Source organism: Gallus gallus, chromosome 10, assembly GCF_016699485.2.
Source record: "Gallus gallus isolate bGalGal1 chromosome 10, bGalGal1.mat.broiler.GRCg7b, whole genome shotgun sequence".
NCBI lineage: Eukaryota > Metazoa > Chordata > Aves > Galliformes > Phasianidae > Gallus > Gallus gallus.
The window spans coordinates 20,071,478-20,089,004 of NC_052541.1; the positions used below are offsets into that span (position 1 = coordinate 20,071,478).

Genomic DNA, 17,527 nt, shown 5'->3' on the forward strand with positions numbered 1-17,527 from the left:
TTCCCTTTGTGCCTCCCGTTAGAGAGCAGAGCTCTTTGTGCAGAGCCTGCTAAGCGCGCTGGGAACAGCCTCTGGTTCTCCCAAGGAGGGAGGGATCCTGCACAGAGCTCGTTCCCCAGCAGGACTAGGACCTGCCCCCCTGCTGAACTGGGACCCCTGTTCCCAGGAACTGCAGCTGGCTCAGGGCAGAGGGCCGGCAGGGGGCCATGCACCCTCTTGGCAGTGGTCCTGCAGCGCTCGCGCCCCACTCCTCCCTCCCCCGCCGCGAGACAAAGGCCACTGGCAGCAGGACCAGGTTGGGGGTGAAACCAGAGCCCTTTATTTGTCCTCTCCGGCACACAAAGGAAGGGGCCAGGCCCTGCCTGCTCCAGGCAGAGCACTGGCTGAGCATGAGCCTAAGGCAGAGAGGAAAGAACTGGAAAACGAGAACAGACCCTGAGTGTATTGGTGCTGAAGCAAGGAGCGCAGCCCCTGTGCCCCAGGGCAGCAAAGGGACAGCACTGCTGGGATGGCACATCCGAAGTGCAATTGGGTTATTGCTCGGAGAGACTGCTCCCCAGGGTGTAGGAAAACACCACAGAAGAGCAGCGGAAGGCACATATGGTACTGTGGGCGGTAAGAGGGGCTGTGCTCAATGCAGTGTGGCACCTCTGTGCCTGCCCCGACCCACCGCAGAGTTGTGCTTGTGGGGGGGTGAAAATGTGCTGCAGGGACAGCCACGCTGCTGCCTGTGGTGGAGCCTCACAGGGCTGTTGGGACACCTGTAACTGAGCCCACCAGGCACTGGGGAAGCAGAGTTCTGCCCTGGAGCACGGTGAGGCACTGCCAGGCTGGGGAGGAGCAGGGCCTGGGCTGCTCTCCTCAGAAGAAGAGGGAACATCTGAGATAACAAAGAGATGCGGCAGCTGGAGAAGCAGATCTGCAGGAGAGCCACAGGGCCCTCACAGGACAATCTTGAAGGAGCTGTAAGAGATACAACATTCTGCACCTCCTTGCTGCATGAGAAGTGGTTTGTGAGCAACCAGTGCTCAGGGGACGTGCTGTGCTCCCGTGTGGGTGAGTACTGTGCAGGAGGAAGTTCCTAAGGGAACTTCTGAGGGGTGGCTTTGCCTTGCTGCTCTGATAAATGCTACCCCAAAGCCAGCACAGCAGTGGGGTGGGTTGACCCCTGGGACCCCTTATGCTGCTGGAAGCCACATACCTGACAAAGTCTGGGGAGCGGGAGATGACATGCTGGAACTCAGAGAGGTTGATGGTGCCATCCTTGTCAATGTCAGACTCCTCCAGGACCTGCAGGAGAGGCAGTGAGCAATGACCTCTCCGGAGCCGGGACCATGCAGTGCCCCCTGCCCAGGTCAGGTCCTCACGTTACGGATGAGCTGCTCCATCTCAATGCTACTCAGCCGTGCCTCCTCGCCTTGCCCTGTCAGGCAGTTCACCAGCTTCTCCAGGTCCTTCCCGTCCAGGACCCCATCATCATCAAAGTCTTTGGACAGAAGAAAGTTATGTTTCTGTGGGGCCCCTGTGACTCAAGTCAGCCACGCTGAGAGGGGACTGGGACAACTCATGGGCATGGCAGCTCCAAGTACAGAGGATGTTCCCAAAGCCGCCCCATGGGCACACTGAAGGCACTGCCAGCCCTCGCCAACTGTCCCCAGCCATTGGGTGGGATCCCAGGACACTACATCACACCCAGGGTTACCAAAGATGCGGAAGGCGTATCTGGACTTAATATCTGAGGTGGCAGCGTCACTGAAGACGCTCAGCATATCGAGGAAGTCTTCAAAGGACATGCTGTCATCCCCATCCTCTGAGGTGGAGAACACGTGGCAGATCCGGTGCTGGAAGGGGTTTGCCTGCCGAGATGGGGAAGGCTGAGGGCAGGGCTGGCACCGACCCACGAGGAGCAGAGCTCCACTCTGATCTCGGCCCATCCCACCCGGCACGGCCGTGCCATCACACGGCGGGGCTCTGCACGGGGCCGAGGAAGCGATCCATGGTGAGCACGGCGAGGGCTCGGCGGGTGAGCCTGCCCAGCCGCCCCACTCCAGGTACCGTACCCGCAGCTCCGGCAGCGTCAGGATCTGGCTCTTGGGAACGCGCACGGAGCAGGCGTTCTCCCTCTGCTCCCTTGGCAGCAGCTCGCTGAACCTCTTGTAGGCACTTGAGGAGGCGAAAACAACGGCACCTCCGTGCGGGAGCGCGCGGGGCAGCCCCGGGGCGGGGGCAGCGCTGCCCCCAGGCAGCACCGCGCAGGGCCGGAGCCGCTCTGTCGGACCCGGAGCCGGCGGAGCCGCACCCGCGTACTTCGCACTCCGGGGTGACGAAAACGGGCCGGCCCAGCCCCGCGCTGCCCGCCCACCCCCCACCCACCCAGGGTGAGCAGCGCCCGCACCGCGGGGAGAATGCCCAGGGCTGAGCCCCCCTCCCGCAGAGCCTCCGCCCCGGCACTTACAGCAGGATCTCCTGCTTGTTCAGGAATGTCAGCTCCTGCGAGGAGAGCGCGGTCAGCCCGGGGGTCCCGAGGGGAGCTGCTCCGTCCCGGCCCCCGCCGCAGCCCTGGACTCTCCCCGTTCCCCGGGTCCCACCGATCCCGGAGCTCCCTCAGACCCGGGACCACAGATTCCTCATCCCTCGGTCCCCACCTCCACCCGGTGGTCCTTCCCCTCCGCCCCCCCCCCCCCCCCCGACGCGGCACCCCCCCCACCTGGTACTCCCCCAGCGCCTCCTGTGGCAGCAGACTGCTGGAGCCCCCCATGGCGCCCGGAGCCGCTTCCGCCCCGCACGTCACTCCGCCCCTCCCGTGGCAACGTCCCGCCCCGGGGTGGGTACGCGCTGCACGTAGCACCGTCCCCGGCCCCGCGCGGCACCCGCTGGGAGCGCAGGTGCGTGGTGTGATGGGGTGGGGGATCGGCGGGACCTCGGGGTGGGCCGCGGCGGGCGATGGGATGAACGCCGGGAACGGAGGGTAGCGCTGCGGGCGGGGTCGGCCAACTCGTGCCCGCGTTCCCCACTCAGGTTCCCCGTGGCACCGAACATGGCAGCAGGGACCAGCGAGCACCAAGAGCAGCCGGGGCCGCAGGACGCCCTTCAGCCCGAGGACTTGGTGTACCACGAGGATGAGTTCATCCTGGAGGGAGTCGCCTGGCCGGGCACCACGCTATCCCACTTCGACCGGGCGCTGCTGGGGGCCTGGCAGGAGCGCATGGCGCGGGGGCTGTTCCGGTACCACCTGGCGGAGCTGCCCACCCGTGTGCTGCCCGGCCCCATGCGTCTGCTGGCCCAGCTCAACGTGCAGCGCGGCACTGAGCGCAGGCGGCCGCAGGCAGTGCACAGCCTGACGCAGCCTTTCGACCCCCGGCAATTCAACTTCACGCAGATCCGCCCCGGGGAGGTGCTGCTGCGCCTGCAACGGAGACCCCCGGCTGAGAGCGACCTCGCAGCCACGGACCACGTGCTGGTGGTGATCAACGTCAGCCCCCTGGAGCGCGGCCACGTGCTGCTGCTGCCGGAGCCGACGCTGCACCTGCCGCAAGTGCTCACCCCCGAGCTGCTGCGCGTAGGGCTGGAGGCCGTGCTGCTCAGCGCCCACCCCGGCTTCCGCGTGGGCTTCAACAGCCTGGGGGCCTCCGCCTCCGTCAACCACCTGCATCTGCACGGCTTCTACCTGGCCCACCCGCTGCTGGTGGAGACGGCGCCGGCCGAGCCGCTCTGCCCCTCGCGGGGGCTCAGCCTCCTGCACGAGGCCCCGGCGCCGGCGCTGCTCTTCTACACGGCGGGCGCCGGCCTGGAGGCGCTGGCCCGGGACGTGTGCAGGGCGGCTGCCCGCCTGCTGGCCATGGGGCTGGCCTACAACGTGTTCGTGACGCGGGGCGCCCCGCCGGAGGGCTCGGCCGGGCCCGGGCCTGGCGCGGGGCTGCGGCTGCTGCTGTGGGCCCGGAGGCCGCGCTTTGAGGCCGAGGAGGGCGCGCCCTTCAACGTGGCGCTGTGCGAGCTGGCCGGACACCTGCCCGTGGCCGCGGCCGCGGCCTTCGAAGAACTCGGCGAGGCCGAAGCGCTGCGCGCCATCCGCCAACCCCTGTTGCCGGAACCGGAAATGCGCCGCCTCGCTGCTGAGCTGGCGCGGCTGCTGGAGGACTAAGCCCCGCGGGCACTGCCCGCAGGGGGCGCGGCGGGGCCCTGCCAGCCAATGGCGAGGTGCGGCGGGTGCGACCACGCGACCGGGCGGGAGCCGCTCTAGCTGGCTGTGCCGAACTCTCTATGGTCGAGCGGAGACCGCTGCCCCGTCGCCATGGGAACGGCGGCGGTCTCGAGCGGCGCCATGGAGGCGGGCGGCGGCGGCCCGGGGGCGGCAGCTCCGAGCCGATCCGCTGCCCCCGGGCACGAGCCCGGAGCTGCCGCCTCCAGCCCGAGACCGCGAAAGAAGCGGAGGAAGTGCAGGCGAGTGCGGCGGGGGGAGGCGGCCCGAGCGGTCCGCGGCCCCGGGACGGCCTGCCCGATCCCGCAGCCCTCGGCCTGTGCCCGTCTGCGTGTCCGTCTGTCTTTGTGTCTGCCTGGTGAGAGCTGTGCTGCCCGGGCCGTGTTGCACACATAAAGCCTGTCTGTGTGCACGCACCGCATTCCTGTGTCTGTTGTGGGGTCCGCAGGCGGAGCAGCCCGGGGCTTTTTGTGCCTGGGGGTGGCCGGGCCTGCACCGCTCGGGCCCGGGCTCCTGCGGGCGGGTCGGAGCCCGAGGAGGAATGCGAACTGCCCCAAGCGTGGTGCGTCCTCCAGAGGAAGGGCGCGGGCTCAGGACCCGTTTGCCACATAGCCCGTGGTAATGGGTCAGATTTGGCAGTCAGCTCTGTGGGGTATGAGTAACACACGAATGTGGCGGAAGGCAGTTGTCTTCTTTGTGCCCACTCCCCTTGGATGTGGTCTGGTCACCTCACTGAGCAGCTCTTGTGTTGTCTCTTTCAATTCCAGCATCCCATCCATTAACCTGACCAGCTGCAAGTACGAGAGCGGTAAGTCCGAGGATGTGGCCCTTTGGATCGAGCCCACCCACAGCAAGCCATGCAGGTGGCTGTTCAGCCACTGAGGAGTGCTGGTATTGAATTTCTCCTGCAGAGTCACTTCTGTGTTATGTGTTTACTGTTTGTAAGCGACTTGGATCCCTGTGGAGGTTCTACGCTTCGGGCTGAGGAGCTCTGTGCTTTAAAGAGACCCAAAGTACATAGCAGCAGTGCAAGTCCTCACCACCCTGTACATCTCTATGACCCACATCTCTGCTAAAATTGTTGGGAAGGGTTTCGCCAGAGGCAGTTACAATGCAGGACTGGTACCTGTGCTTGGGGAAATGAAGTGAGAGCTACAGACAGTTAAAGTTGAAGCAGGTGGTGCAGCAGGCTGGATCAGTACCTGCGATATCTCTTTGATATTCATGTCGAATGACATCCTCTGGGTAGCTGCTTCATGCTCGTGTCTCACTCTTCTTTGCTGCCACAAGCTGTTTCTCAAAAGAACAATTTGATGGATGTTATTAGTCAATTTGCTAATGACTACTCTAGCATTACTGCCATGTTTGCATTGCTAAAGGTCGCAGCCTTGTCAGCTGTGTGAGGAATGCTGTTTTCATGCAGAGTGACACGTGTTTCACCTGCGGCCATGCTCAGGCACTTTGGTGATGGGAGTTAGATGACAATCCACGACAGAACATGGTGTGGCAATGTGAGCTCTGTAGGAACCAGGACAGTTTCATGCCCACCTCCAGTGCTCTGGTGCCCAGCGCTGCTCTTTGTGGTGCTGCTATGCTATGCTTGGTCAGCCCAGAATAAGCAACAAGGCAACAGCCAATGCATGGCGGCAGGGTTATGATAGAGGAGGGCTCTAACAGCCTCAATGGCATGTGGGCTGTTGGGCAGTTTTGGCCACCTGGCTGTGAGTGTGTGGAAAGACAGAGGCTTCTGACTTTGAGGTGCCCCTTGTGTTTTCTGGCTGGCCTCAGTTTCATAGCATGGTTCCTTCATCAGCCCCTCAGCTCTATAAGAGGACAAATTCAGAATTGGCGCCAACACTAATCATTCCAACAACAACCTTCCACCCAAAGCTCGTGCATTCTGCTACTGATTAGCCTTTGGTTTTGAAGGTGAAACTAACACCTTTCAAAGACTTGTGTCTGGCTGTTTGGCATCAAACCCAGGGCAGATTCAAGCCTGCTGTAGTCTAGGGGATGTTCTGGAACCCCAAGGCAAATGGACTTGCAGGGCCGATGGTTCCCAGTATACCTGCAGGCAGAGGCTGTGGCAAGTTTAGCTGGATAGAGTTTGTGTTTCTGATGTCTCCTGAAGGGTCCTGCTTAGACCTTATCACCGCTGAGGGTAGCAGTGCAGCTTGAAGAGTTTTGCCTACCCTCCTGTTTACTCTGGGGATTTAACTGTCCCTGGCATTTGTATCTTCTTCCTGGACCTTTGTCATGTGCTTCCTTCCACACAGTGCGTCGTGCTGCACTATGCTGTGGGCTGAAAGAAGTGGGAGAAAACGAGGACTGGACGGTGTATTGGACTGACTATTCAGTCTCTCTGGAACGTGTCATGGAAATGAAACGGTTTCAGGTAAATACCCCATGAAAAGGGTGCCCAGCAGGAAGAGCTCAGGAGCGGAAGATGAGACGGAGCTGTTAATGGAACAAACTGTTGCAGAACAAAACTGATGTGTCTAAAACTAGCACTTGTGCCCCACATTCTCTGTGTCGGTCCCAGAGTACACAGGTTCATCAGTCACTGCTTCTGTTGTGTCTCTGTAGCAGTGCCATCAGTAACAGTCTGACAGTCAGTGGGGAGTTGGAAAGCTGCCAGCCCCTTTAATGTAGAGTGAAATAAATGACTCTTGCTGACTAACTGCTTTATCTGACTTCACCAGTGTGATTTATCTGCTCATTCCATCTCAGCCCTGAAGCTCTGCCTTCCTACAGTACTGCAGCTTCTGAAAGGGAGCAGTTTGTCAGCAGGCGTTTGAGGCAACAACTGACCTGCCTTCCTGTTCTGCGTGCTTGTTTCTCCATACACTGGCTTCCTTTGACCTCAAGGATTATTGCTGATGATTCTGTGTTTCTTCTGCACCTCTTCCAGAAAATCAACCATTTTCCTGGCATGATAGAGATCTGCCGTAAGGACTTGTTGGCTCGCAACCTTAACCGCATGCTCAAACTCTTCCCCAAGGAGTACAATATTTTTCCCCGTACGTGGAGCCTGCCAGCTGAGTGAGTGATACACATTAATGCAGCAGAGAATAGGGGTATGAAATCAGGAAGTGAGAAGCACTGTGCTTGACAGCTAGGGCTTGGATGGGAATGGCCTCTGAGATTTCCTGTGGAATGATATCCCCTACAATGTTTGCTGTGCTGAGTAGTGGCCAAAGAGCTGAATCTCAGGAGAGGGACCCACCCTGAAAGCCAAAGGGCAGGATGAGAAGCACAACATCTATGTTTCTGGGGAACGTCCCTCTGCGGCTCACCGTGAACAGCAGAGGTAACTGCAGAGCAGCAAGAGGCTCTCTCCCCACAAAGGCTGGGTTCAGTGCCCACCACTCACGCAAGAAGGGTCAGTATGGCTCCTCATTTCCCTATATTTTATGCCCAGTACAGAGAAAGTGTTCCTCCATCAATGGCAAAATAATTAACTGGCATGTGGGCTTGACTCTTCAAGGCATCGTACTCCCAATGGAGCTGCTTTTGAAGACCAACCACATAATGTGATATGTGAGTGCAGCTTTTGAGCCTCTGCACCCTGCTTAGAGCATCCTGGCTGCAGCCTCCTGACCATTTGCTGATGAGCTGGAACAAAAGGGGATGTAAGGACTTGTGACCTCCTCCTCCTTTGTAGGCAGAGAGTTTTATTTTCCCCTGATCCCTCTGCAGCAGCAGAGCCAAAATCTTCACTGGCTTCTGTACAAATAGTGCTGACTGTTTCCCATTAAGCTCCTGATAGAGGTGGAAATGTGTGCAAGAAAAAGCTGAAACTAGAAGAGCTTTGTCAGGTTGCACAAGGACTAAATAAGAGCTGATATGAACCAGGAATTGCTGTACTATTTATTTGCTGCAGAACTTAGGTCTGTTAGTAGCACAATAGTTTGGATATCTAAACGTTGCCAGAGAGATGAGGGACTCATTTTCTGCAGCATGTAACAGTCACCCCTTCGTTGTACAGCTATGGAGACTTCCAGGCCTACAGACGCAGGAGGAAGAACAGAACATTCATCTGCAAGCCAGACAGTGGCTGCCAAGGTCGAGGTATCTTCATAACACGTAATCCAGAAGAGATCAAACACGGAGAGCATATGATCTGTCAGCAGTATATCTCTAAGGTAATGGGGACTGTCCTGAAACACAGGTGAAGGACCGCAGCTTCCTAGCTGTTCCTGCACCCTGCCTCCTCCTCGTGTCCTTTGCCCCATGTCTCTTGAATCTGCCAGAGGCACAGTGGAAGCTTGTCTTCCTCCTCACTGCTGAGCTGCTGGAGGTGGAGCAGGCAGTGCAGGTGGAGCAGCTGGCCTTGAGGAGTCAGCAGCACACCCAGCAATGTTCCCTTATCTCATGCTTGCTCCTGCCTTTTTCCTCACAGCCTTTCCTTATTGATGGCTTTAAGTTTGACATGCGTATCTATGTGCTGGTCACATCTTGTGACCCACTGAGGATTTTTGTCTACGAGGAGGGTCTGGCCCGGTTTGCTACCATGAGGTACATCGATCCCAGCAGGAGAAACCTGGTAAAAAAAAAAAAAAAAAAAAAAAAAGGGAGGATTACAAAAAACTCATGTAGTATCTGTAGCTTTTAGTCCCTACTTTGTCCGAGGGGCATTCCAGACCTTGGAAAGGCAGGGACTGGTAGGCGTTATGGGACTTGATTTTCTTTTTTCCTGCTCTCTCCTCCCTCTGCACCTCCTCCACACAGAAGGTATTCTGGGAGTGTCTGAAGTTCTACTCCTAGGTCCCACATCTGAGCTTTTTAGTGGCTTTATCACAGAATCTTAGAGGCGTCTGGATTTGGAGGAACCTAGGAAGGTCTCAAGTTCAGCCTTCTGCTCAAAACTGGGCCAACAATAGTTTCAGACTTGATTTCTTGAGATTTCACTGAGTTAGGTAATGAAAATCTGCACAGATGGAGAGTCCACCATGTCTCTAGGCAACACTGCTACTGCTTCTTGCCTCTGTGAGTGTTCTTGAGTCTCTACCATTCCTTGTCTGCCTGTACTTCAGGCAGAGACCTGGGGCTTACCTGGTGGTAGTGAAACAGCCTAGGAGACAAGGAGGGAAAATGGAAAGAAAGGAAGAAAGGTACAGACCATGACAATGCTTCTTTCTAAGTAGGGGTCCATAGCGTGTAAAATCCCTAAAGAACATGGAATCTAATGTTGGACTGTGGCATTCTGATCACAGTCCAGTGTGAGATACACTTCTCCCAGAGCTGCACAGTTATATGCCCTGTCACTCCAACACATTTATATCTTGGAGAGGTCTTCTGCTTCACATGAATAAAGGAAGAGGATGAATCTGTAGAAATGTGCAGCAGCTTCTGCCCTGGGAGTCCCTTGTTTAGTGGTGAGGTTACAACTGAGATAGTGTCTGTGAAGCTGATTCCTGTGCTCTACCCAAGAGATTAGGAAAGTGTCGTGGAGCAAGTAGAGCAGTTAGCTCTAACTTCTGGTTAGAGAGTGAATCACCAGCTGAAAGCCATTGTTACAGAGAGGAGGTAAAAGTGGGTGAAGCTGGTGGCTAGAGTAGTACTAATGGAATTGTTGTTTCTATTTATACTCTGCAATTAAGTGTAAGTGAAGGTCTCTTGTGGTTCCTCTCTCAGGGTGATATCTGCATGCATTTGACCAATTATGCTATCAACAAACGTAATGCAAACTTTGTCCAGGATGACACGATGGGCAGTAAGAGGTATAGTCTTGTCCAGGCACCACAATGCCTTGTGACATCCTGCAGGAAAGCTGCACTGGGGACAGTGGCTTACTTCCACTATTTTTGGGGTGAAGCGTGACATCACAGGTGAGGTCTTATCATCTCCTGTCTTCCACACAGGAAACTCTCCACCCTGAATGCCTGGATGATGGATAACAGCTACAACACAACAAAACTCTGGGAAGATATTGAAGATATAATTATAAAGACTCTGATTTCAGCTCACCCTGTGGTGAAGCACAATTACCAAAGCTGCTTTCCTAACCACACTACCAGCTGTGCCTGTTTTGAGATACTGGGTTTTGATATTTTGCTAGACAGAAATCTGAAACCTTGGCTACTAGAGGTGAGGAAGAAGTCTCCTGCTGTGTTGAGGCAGCTCTGAAAGTAGCAGATAGTTGAAAGCTTGCTTTGTGTGGAGGAGGCTTGAGAACAAGGGCTGGTGGGCTAAACAGAACTTATTTGATTAAACTAGGCCACCTCACTCACAGAATTAAACAGGTTATGAATACGAGTGGCCAAACAACCTTCTGCCAGCTAAACAACCTCAGTCCACCAGATCTAAGAACCTATTTCTCTATATGCCCTCTCTAACAGCAGGGAGCTTCCTGAACCTCAGAGCTCCTTGATCTGTAACAGCATCCTGAATTTATGATAGCTGCCCTATTCTTGCAGTCCTGTGGGGGCACAGAGGCTGAGCAGCCTGCAGCGTGGATGAGCATCATACTGCAGGAGGGATAGAAGGACAGAACCAGATGCTGTGCACACCCTCCTGCTTTCAGCCACTGTTATGGGGGAGAACATCAGTTGGACTCAATTCTTGTGGGTCCGTTCCAACTCAGGATATTCTTTGATCAATGGAAAGCACGCAGTGCAGCAGGCTGGGGCCAGCATGCTTGCTGCAGGCAGCAGTCTGAGTGCTGAGAGTTGCCAGATTAGATGAGCTGTTTGTTTTGGCAGGTGAACCACTCTCCCAGCTTCACCACAGACTCTCACCTGGACCATGAGGTAAAGGATGCTCTCCTGTTTGACACCATCAACTTGATAAATGTGCATGCCTGTAACAAAAGGAAAATGATGGAGGAAGACAAGCAGCGGGCAAAGGAACGACTCCTCCAGGCTCATCGGACTCCTCATGTATCCAGGTATTGCTCTTTCTACTAGTACTGCAGGTCCCTAGTGAGGAAAAGATGGGCTCTGACACTTACGCTACCTGAGGCCGTGGCTCTGTGCAGTATCTGATGGAGCTCACCCAAGCCATCCACGCTCTGGACGGGAAGAGCCTGTCCAGAACTGATCTCAGAAGGGATCTGGGACTCCCTGCGCTATGATCCCTGGGCTTCCTGATAGAGCTTCATGTCCTCACATGCTTCAGTGCTGTCAGGCTGTGCCAGCATCCCTGGTCTCACAGTGACTCTCACAGGACAGGACATAGCACTGCTTCAGGGACCAGGAGCACCCCGGGGCACAGGGCCCTTCTCCAAAGCAGGATTCCTTTCCCAGGGTTGAGAATTTTCCCACCCTTCTTTGTCTGCATGCCCTTTCATGATTTATTAATCTGCATGGCCTCTCGAGGCCATTTTAGATGAGGCTGCTGCCCGGGCTTTTCCTGCCATGCAGGGCAAGGCAGGAACTGCCTCCAGCTCCCATTTCAATTAGGAAACCTGAGAAAACTGCAGGCTGGAGAAGATGAGCTTGTTACCCTGTACACTTCATGCCCCTGCAGCCTCCACTGCTCCAAGCTCCCTGCTGGCTGGAGAGCTCCCAGCTAAGTGTGGAATGGCAGACACTCCTTGTACATGCACACTGTAATTGAACTCCTCTGGCAACCAGCTTAGTTGGGTGAAAAGGCCGAGGGGCAGGGTGTGATCCTGGCAGCAGGGAAGACAAATGAAAATGCTCCACCAGCATTCACCATGTAGAGAATGAAGAAGTGGGAATTGTTGGTTCCCAGCAGCGAACCTGTGTGAAACAGACTCTCAGATAGGGAAAGACAGGAGTAAAAAGCTAGCTATGTCCATTGTCTCTCAGTAAAGTATTTGGAGCCTCCCATCACAGCTCCCTGCCTGCGTGTGCTTTCTGTGCTTTCTCCTGGTCTGCAGACATGAGGAGTCAGAGAGCAGCCAGGCAGCCTGGCTCTCTGAGGCAGAGGACTATGAGAACTCCCACCTGGGCAGCTACCGGCGCATTTACCCAGCATGTGGAACTGACAAGTATGAGCCATTTTTCAAGCAGAGCAGCTCCCTCTTCAAGGAGACGGTATCATCCAAAGCACGAGAGGAGTGTACCAGGTACATTCAGACACTGCTTCCTTGTGACCCTTTCTTGGGAGTAAGTCTGTTGTTTAAGGGAAGGAAGGAAGCTGTGGAGAGCTGGATACAGGAGAGTCTGCTTGTACTACGTTGCCATGGCAAAGCAGCTTCTGTAGCGCATAACCTTGAAAGGCAAATGCAGTATTCCATTGACTTTTGGAATTTGGAGGCACATGTTGAAACATCCTCCACTCTTCTCTCCCCTCTGGCAGGCACAGCCTAATTCATGGGCATTTCCTACAGCAGTGAGAGGCTCTCTTAAAAGCACTCCGCATCCATTTCTTGGCACACTTCCTTTATGGTCTATTCACTACAGAACTTGACTGCAGTAAAATGTCCTCAGACTGAAGTCTTTGTAGTGTTTCGCTATTATGCCTCTTATGGAACCAGTGACCAAGACAACTCTTCTGTGGCAGGCAACAACTGGAAGAAATTCGCACAAAGAAAGAAAAGTTAGAAGCTGCTAACAGCAAGAAGAAAAAAGAGAGGAAGGAAAGGCTGCAGGGAGAGTCAGCCACAGATAAATCCACAGTCTATAACAAAACCCCAGCTTCTGCAACCCACCTCACCTACAGAAGCAGAAAGATGTGTGAGAAAAAGGTACCTTGTTTTCGTCTGTGCTCATCCATGGGGTATCATAGGCAATCCATGGCTCTAGGAACAGTACTGGGCCATGGGTATCTCCTAAGGAGATGAGGCCTCTCCATGAAGTCCTGGGGGGGCTGATGGCTTGTGCCAGGAGACACCTGTAGGCACCAGTGCTGCCCTTTGCTGCTGTGCCAACCGTAGGAATTTTCATGTTACTCTACCCTGAGATCTGTAATTCTCTGTAGGGCTCAGAGCAGTTTGTAGTTCTGTATTTCTTGCCCATTTATACAGTTTCAACTTTGCTGTAACTCAGGTGTTTCTTTCCAAAGACAGAGCATGTGCAGTATGACTCCATGCAGCCCCAGGATATTCTGGAAAATGAAGAGAAGAAAAGAGTGAATGCTCTTGCAAGACGTAAGAACCTTATCCAAGGCCTGGGCATCGTAGATCAGCTCTCCCGGCTGCTTCCCACAACTGAGAGATCATCTGACACCCACAGAGCCTGCACTGTTACCTCCGAGATCCAGGTAACTGAAGATAACCCAGATCATTCTACGAGGCCATCACAGGAGACCAACATTTGCGGGAGGATGTGCCTCATTTAAATGAGATCTAACATGCTGTCTGGGTCCTTGGGTCTTTGTCTCTTTCTAAAAGGGCACACGGGGCATGACAGTCACTCACATAGAACCCCTGGGCACCTTTTGCTGACCCCCCACATGCAGCATAGTGTGGCCTGCTTCTTCAGGGCCATAACGTGATGCTCCTGTCTAAATAAGATTAATTCCTGGGTAGGAGTTCTTGTGAGCTACGAGCACTGGAGTGCTAGGAGCATGGTAAAGAAGCACAAACAGCAAACAAGGTCTGAAGGGAAGTGTGGAAATGCCTAAAAATATCTTGCAGTGAATTCTGCACTGCAAGCAATGCCTCTTCCTAAACCCCCCACCCTTTACATTACACAGCCTCCACCCAGGGAAAGTGAAGAGCCCACTACACATTTCCTGACAGTGTGTGTGCTGGAAACACCACAAAGCTCAGTCCTTGGTGTGGGGCTTCCCTTTGATGTCACGTTTGCTCTGCAAGAGCTCGCTGTAGTATAAGCCCTTGGCTTTGCCCCTGTCATGTCCTGGATTATTTCAAGGTGCACGGCTAAGGAAACCTGAGCTGTGCAGGGATTGCACCAGGAGAAAATTTGGAGCTAGATTTGCTTGCCTACAGTTCACAAACCAGGCCACAGGTCCCAGTGTTCTAAAGTCAGATGAGGAGAAAGCCAGCACTCTGTCATCACTGGACTCCAGTGGGCTGTAAGGGCTGTAGCAGAGCTGATGGTGGCTGATACCTGATAGGTGGAGAAAGTGCAAAAGACTGGCAGTTGGTGAAAAGTCTTGCAAGGTCCTCTACCAGTGGCACCATCTGCTTCCATAAAGGCCTTCCACTCCTGCTTGGAAGGACAGCACACCTCAGAAGGATGCTGACAAACTCCAGATACCAGAGTTGCAGGAATTATATGGGATGCAGGAGTATTCTAGTACCTTACAGCAAATTGGAAACTGTCCCTTTAATTTAACAAAAGAAGTGTAAGATGTGATTTTATCTGTAAGAACTGATGGTAGCTCCCAGACAAAGCAAAGCAGAACCTGAAACCAGGAGTTCCGCCCAGCCTCTGGGCAGTTCTTTTCAGAAGCAAAGGACTGTACAGGGCTGGGTCAGATCCTTTGCCACTGGAGTCTCCCCACAAAGCTGTGGTGTTTCTCTCCACAAACCCTGCTGCACCTCAGGGCAATGTTATGGGCAGTGCATGGGAGTATCTGAGCACTGCTGCAAGCAGATTGGATGCAGTCCACCTCGATGATTTGAATCTAAGACTGAGGTGTGCTTAGGAGAGGAAATGCAGGGAGATGTATAGTGAGCACCGACAGGGAAGACTTCCTTCCTGTCTCTCATCAAGGTCTCCAGACCTAAGCTACAACCACTTTCTCTCCTTCCAGACGCAGTTTCTTTGGGACACGCTGCAGGCACAGCAGCCTGGCCCCTTGATGACCATCATCCCCCTCTCATTCCCAAGAGGCACCGCATGGCCTTCAGGACAGCCGTCTGCTCACAAGCACAGCACCAGGGCACAGCTGCAGGCTGGCCAGCACCCTGCCCTGGAGACCCTCTTGGTTCGAGGGCAGAGCATCCCTTTCCAAGAGCAGCACACAGTGCAGTGCAGCCCCCAGCCCCAGGACAGGGGCTACCCGTGGAGCCAGGCTGCAGAGCCAGCAGCAGTTACCCAGCCCTGCACTAAAATCAGGGGAAGGCCGATGAGCGCCTGGCAGCTCTCTGCAGCCAGAAACAAGGCGGAAGGATGTGAGTGTGTGTTATCTCACTTTGGTTCTGCCTTTGCATGCTTTGCGTGCAGAGCCATGGGCAGACATGGAAGTTCTGATATGCTGAGGTGGGAGAAGCAAGAGGGTTGGATGGAGCTGTTCCGTGGTTCGGGGGGGGGGGGGGGGGGGGGAGCTGTGCATGTGCCCCAGAGCCAAGCACCCTGCAGAGAACAGCAGGCTGCAGCTGTGCGGGTTTCCACACCTCTGTCTGTGCTCCTGCAGGTGACATCAGACGGCCGCTCTGCCTGTGCAGTGCTCACCCTGGCTCGTTGGGATGCCTGGCCCGTGCAGGCAAGGCCATGGGGGATGGCAGCTTCAGCGGTGTGACAGCCCAGCAGTTCTTCGTAGCCTCTGCTTCCCTCATGCTGCACACACGTGCCACGCACTGCGCCAGCGCCATGAATTTCCGCGACGTGAGCACAGGTAAGGGGCAGCAGCGGCTCCAGCCTCCCCCGGGCACCACTCCCTGCACCACGGCTGCAGGACGGCACGCTCCATCCGAGCGCCTTTGCTCTGGTCCTGGGGTCCTGTGGGATGTCGAGGCCCTGCCTGTGCCCCCAGCTGTCCTTCCCGTCAGGACTCTGAACCGCTGGGCATAGGCGGCTGCGGAGCCCGCAGCCCCAGGTGCCGGGGAGCGGCGCCCCATGCCGGGACCCCGTCGCGCCTCCCGCGCTTCCCCCGCCCCGGGGCCGCCCCCGCCCCGCCCCCCTCTGGCCATGGCGGCGCTGGTGCGGGGCGGGCTGCGGATCGGTGCGCTGCTGGCCGTGTTCCCGCGGCGGGCGGCGGCAACGTGGGGCGGGGAGCCGGAGCCGCCGAACGAGGCGCTGGATGAGGCCGAGAAGTACGGGACGGCGGGGCCGAGCCCGCGGCCGGGAGGACCGGGGCGCTCACGTGTCCTTCTCCCCGCAGGGCACGGAGGCGGCGGAAGGCGGCGCGGCTGCGGCGGGAGCTGGGCGCGGGGCGCGGCGCCCCCGAGCGGACGCTGACCTGGGAGGCGATGGAGCAGATGCGGTGAGCGGCCGGGGCCGGGCGGGGCGAGGCGGGATGGAGCGGTAGGCGGTGACCGCGCCGTGCCCGCAGGTTCCTGCGGCAGGAACTGCCCGAAGAGTGGCCGCTGGAGCGCCTGGCCGAGGGCTTCGGCGTCAGCCCCGACGTGGTGCGCCGGGTGCTGCGGAGCCGGAGCTGCCCCCCGCTGCGCCGCCGTCTGCGCCAGGACGCGCGAGCGCTCCGCGCCGCTGCGCCGCGCCCGGGCCCGGGCCCGGGCCCCGCTCCGCCCTCCGGCACGGAGGTGCGCGCCCCGGACGGCTCGCTGCTGTACCGTCTGCCGCGAGGGCCGGGCGGGCTGCAATAAACTGTTGAACGGAGTTCGGCTCCGCCCGCTCCTGGCGTTTGCGTATTTCCCGGCGCGCCGGTGCAGCTCACGCAACGGCCATGGGTTCGGATGCGGCGCGGTTGCTGGAGGCGGCGGACTTCGCGGCCTGGAAACACCGGGAGCAGCGGCGGAAGGACCCCGAGGGCACCCCCTACATCAACCACCCCATCGGTGCGGCGGCTCCTCGCGTCCCAGTGCCCTTCTCGTGACCCCTACGGCGGGCCCGGGGGGCCGCTCCCGTCCGGTCAGCCCCTCTACGGCGGAACGCCCGCCGCGCGGCCCCGACCCACCCCCCCCCTCCCGGTGTCTCCCGTTCCAGGCGTGGCGCGGATCCTGTCACACGAGGCGGGCGTCACGGACGTCGTGGTGCTGCAGGTACCGCTCCGCCCGGGGGCCGCGGGGGGGACGCCGCCCGGCCGGCCCTGACCGCCCCCCCGGGCCCCGCAGGCCGCGCTGCTGCACGACACGGTGGAGGACACGGACACGACGCTGTCCGAGATCGAGGAGCGTTTCGGGCCCGAGGTGCGGCGCGTGGTGGAGGAGCTGACGGACGACAAAACGCTGCCGAAGGCGGAGCGGAAGCGACTGCAGGTGGAGCGGGCGGCGGGCAGCAGCGCCCGGGCCAAGCTGGTGAAACTGGCGGACAAACTGCACAACCTGCGGGACCTGCGCCGCTGCGCGCCCAAAGGTCCGCCCGCCCCCCGGCCTGGCCTCGCCCCCTGCGGGCACGGCGCCGGAAGTGACGCGCCGCGCGTGTCCCCGCAGGGTGGTCGGAGGAGCGCGTGCAGGAGTACTTCCGGTGGGCAGCGGAGGTGGTGGGCGGCCTGCGCGGGACGAGCCCGCCGCTGGAGGCGGCGCTGCGGCGGCTGCTGGAGGAGCGCGGCGTGGCGCTGGGGCCGGAAACGGGGCAATAAATGCGGCGGGTGCCGCTTCGCGTCTCCTTC

The 17,527-nt window shown here is 57.6% G+C and overlaps 4 protein-coding genes and 1 long non-coding RNA gene across 22 annotated transcripts; 3 read left to right on the plus strand and 2 right to left on the minus strand.

Annotated features, from left to right (window-relative positions):
* Positions 1-296: 296 nt before the first annotated feature.
* On the minus strand, positions 297-2,789 carry CIB1 (calcium and integrin binding family member 1). Of its 6 annotated transcripts, none has more exons than NM_001277649.2 (7): positions 2,708-2,789; positions 2,456-2,490; positions 2,061-2,163; positions 1,703-1,856; positions 1,368-1,486; positions 1,202-1,290; positions 297-606 (listed from the first exon to the last, which is right to left on the minus strand). In NM_001277649.2, exons 1-7 carry the CDS (start codon positions 2,756-2,758, stop codon positions 534-536), a joined length of 624 nt encoding a protein of 207 aa, NP_001264578.2. In that variant the 5' UTR covers positions 2,759-2,789; the 3' UTR covers positions 297-533.
* Positions 1,856-6,884, plus strand: GDPGP1 (GDP-D-glucose phosphorylase 1). 5 transcript variants are annotated; one of them, XR_006931105.1, is made up of 4 exons: positions 2,368-2,885; positions 3,019-4,197; positions 4,966-5,089; positions 6,475-6,884. XR_006931105.1 is itself a non-coding variant. In XM_046899216.1 (2 exons), the coding sequence occupies exon 2, from the start codon at positions 3,038-3,040 to the stop codon at positions 4,139-4,141; it is 1,104 nt and encodes a 367-aa protein (XP_046755172.1). In that variant the 5' UTR covers positions 1,856-2,051; positions 3,019-3,037; the 3' UTR covers positions 4,142-6,884. The 5 variants fall into 5 exon arrangements, 2 of the variants coding, with proteins under 2 accessions (XP_046755172.1, XP_046755171.1); XR_006931104.1 differs by having other exon boundaries at positions 4,966-5,006; positions 5,110-6,884; XR_006931103.1 differs by having other exon boundaries at positions 4,966-6,884.
* Positions 4,099-16,222, plus strand: TTLL6 (tubulin tyrosine ligase like 6). Of its 9 annotated transcripts, none has more exons than XM_015292190.4 (15): positions 4,099-4,197; positions 4,966-5,211; positions 6,475-6,593; positions 7,110-7,240; positions 8,187-8,343; positions 8,601-8,744; positions 9,836-9,921; positions 10,063-10,288; positions 10,903-11,087; positions 12,045-12,233; positions 12,671-12,854; positions 13,172-13,369; positions 14,831-15,191; positions 15,434-15,634; positions 16,121-16,221. In XM_015292190.4, coding segments are annotated over exons 2-15 (2,259 nt in total). In that variant the 5' UTR covers positions 4,099-4,197; positions 4,966-5,210; the 3' UTR covers positions 16,198-16,221. The 9 variants fall into 9 exon arrangements, with proteins under 9 accessions (XP_015147676.1, XP_046755170.1, XP_046755167.1 ...); XM_046899214.1 differs by having other exon boundaries at positions 4,966-5,089; XM_046899211.1 differs by having other exon boundaries at positions 4,966-5,006.
* On the minus strand, positions 8,048-15,938 carry LOC107054224. The gene is made up of 4 exons (XR_001468285.4): positions 15,414-15,938; positions 12,859-13,213; positions 10,939-12,677; positions 8,048-8,741 (listed from the first exon to the last, which is right to left on the minus strand). It is a non-coding gene; the product is annotated as an uncharacterized LOC107054224 (long non-coding RNA).
* Positions 16,223-16,610: 388 nt separating the features above from the next.
* LOC107056801 (guanosine-3',5'-bis(diphosphate) 3'-pyrophosphohydrolase MESH1-like) lies at positions 16,611-17,521 on the plus strand. The gene is made up of 4 exons (XM_015301796.4): positions 16,611-16,754; positions 16,903-16,958; positions 17,031-17,271; positions 17,349-17,521. The coding sequence occupies exons 1-4, from the start codon at positions 16,643-16,645 to the stop codon at positions 17,495-17,497; spliced, it is 558 nt and encodes a 185-aa protein (XP_015157282.1). The 5' UTR covers positions 16,611-16,642; the 3' UTR covers positions 17,498-17,521.
* The last annotated feature ends 6 nt before the right edge of the window (positions 17,522-17,527 follow it).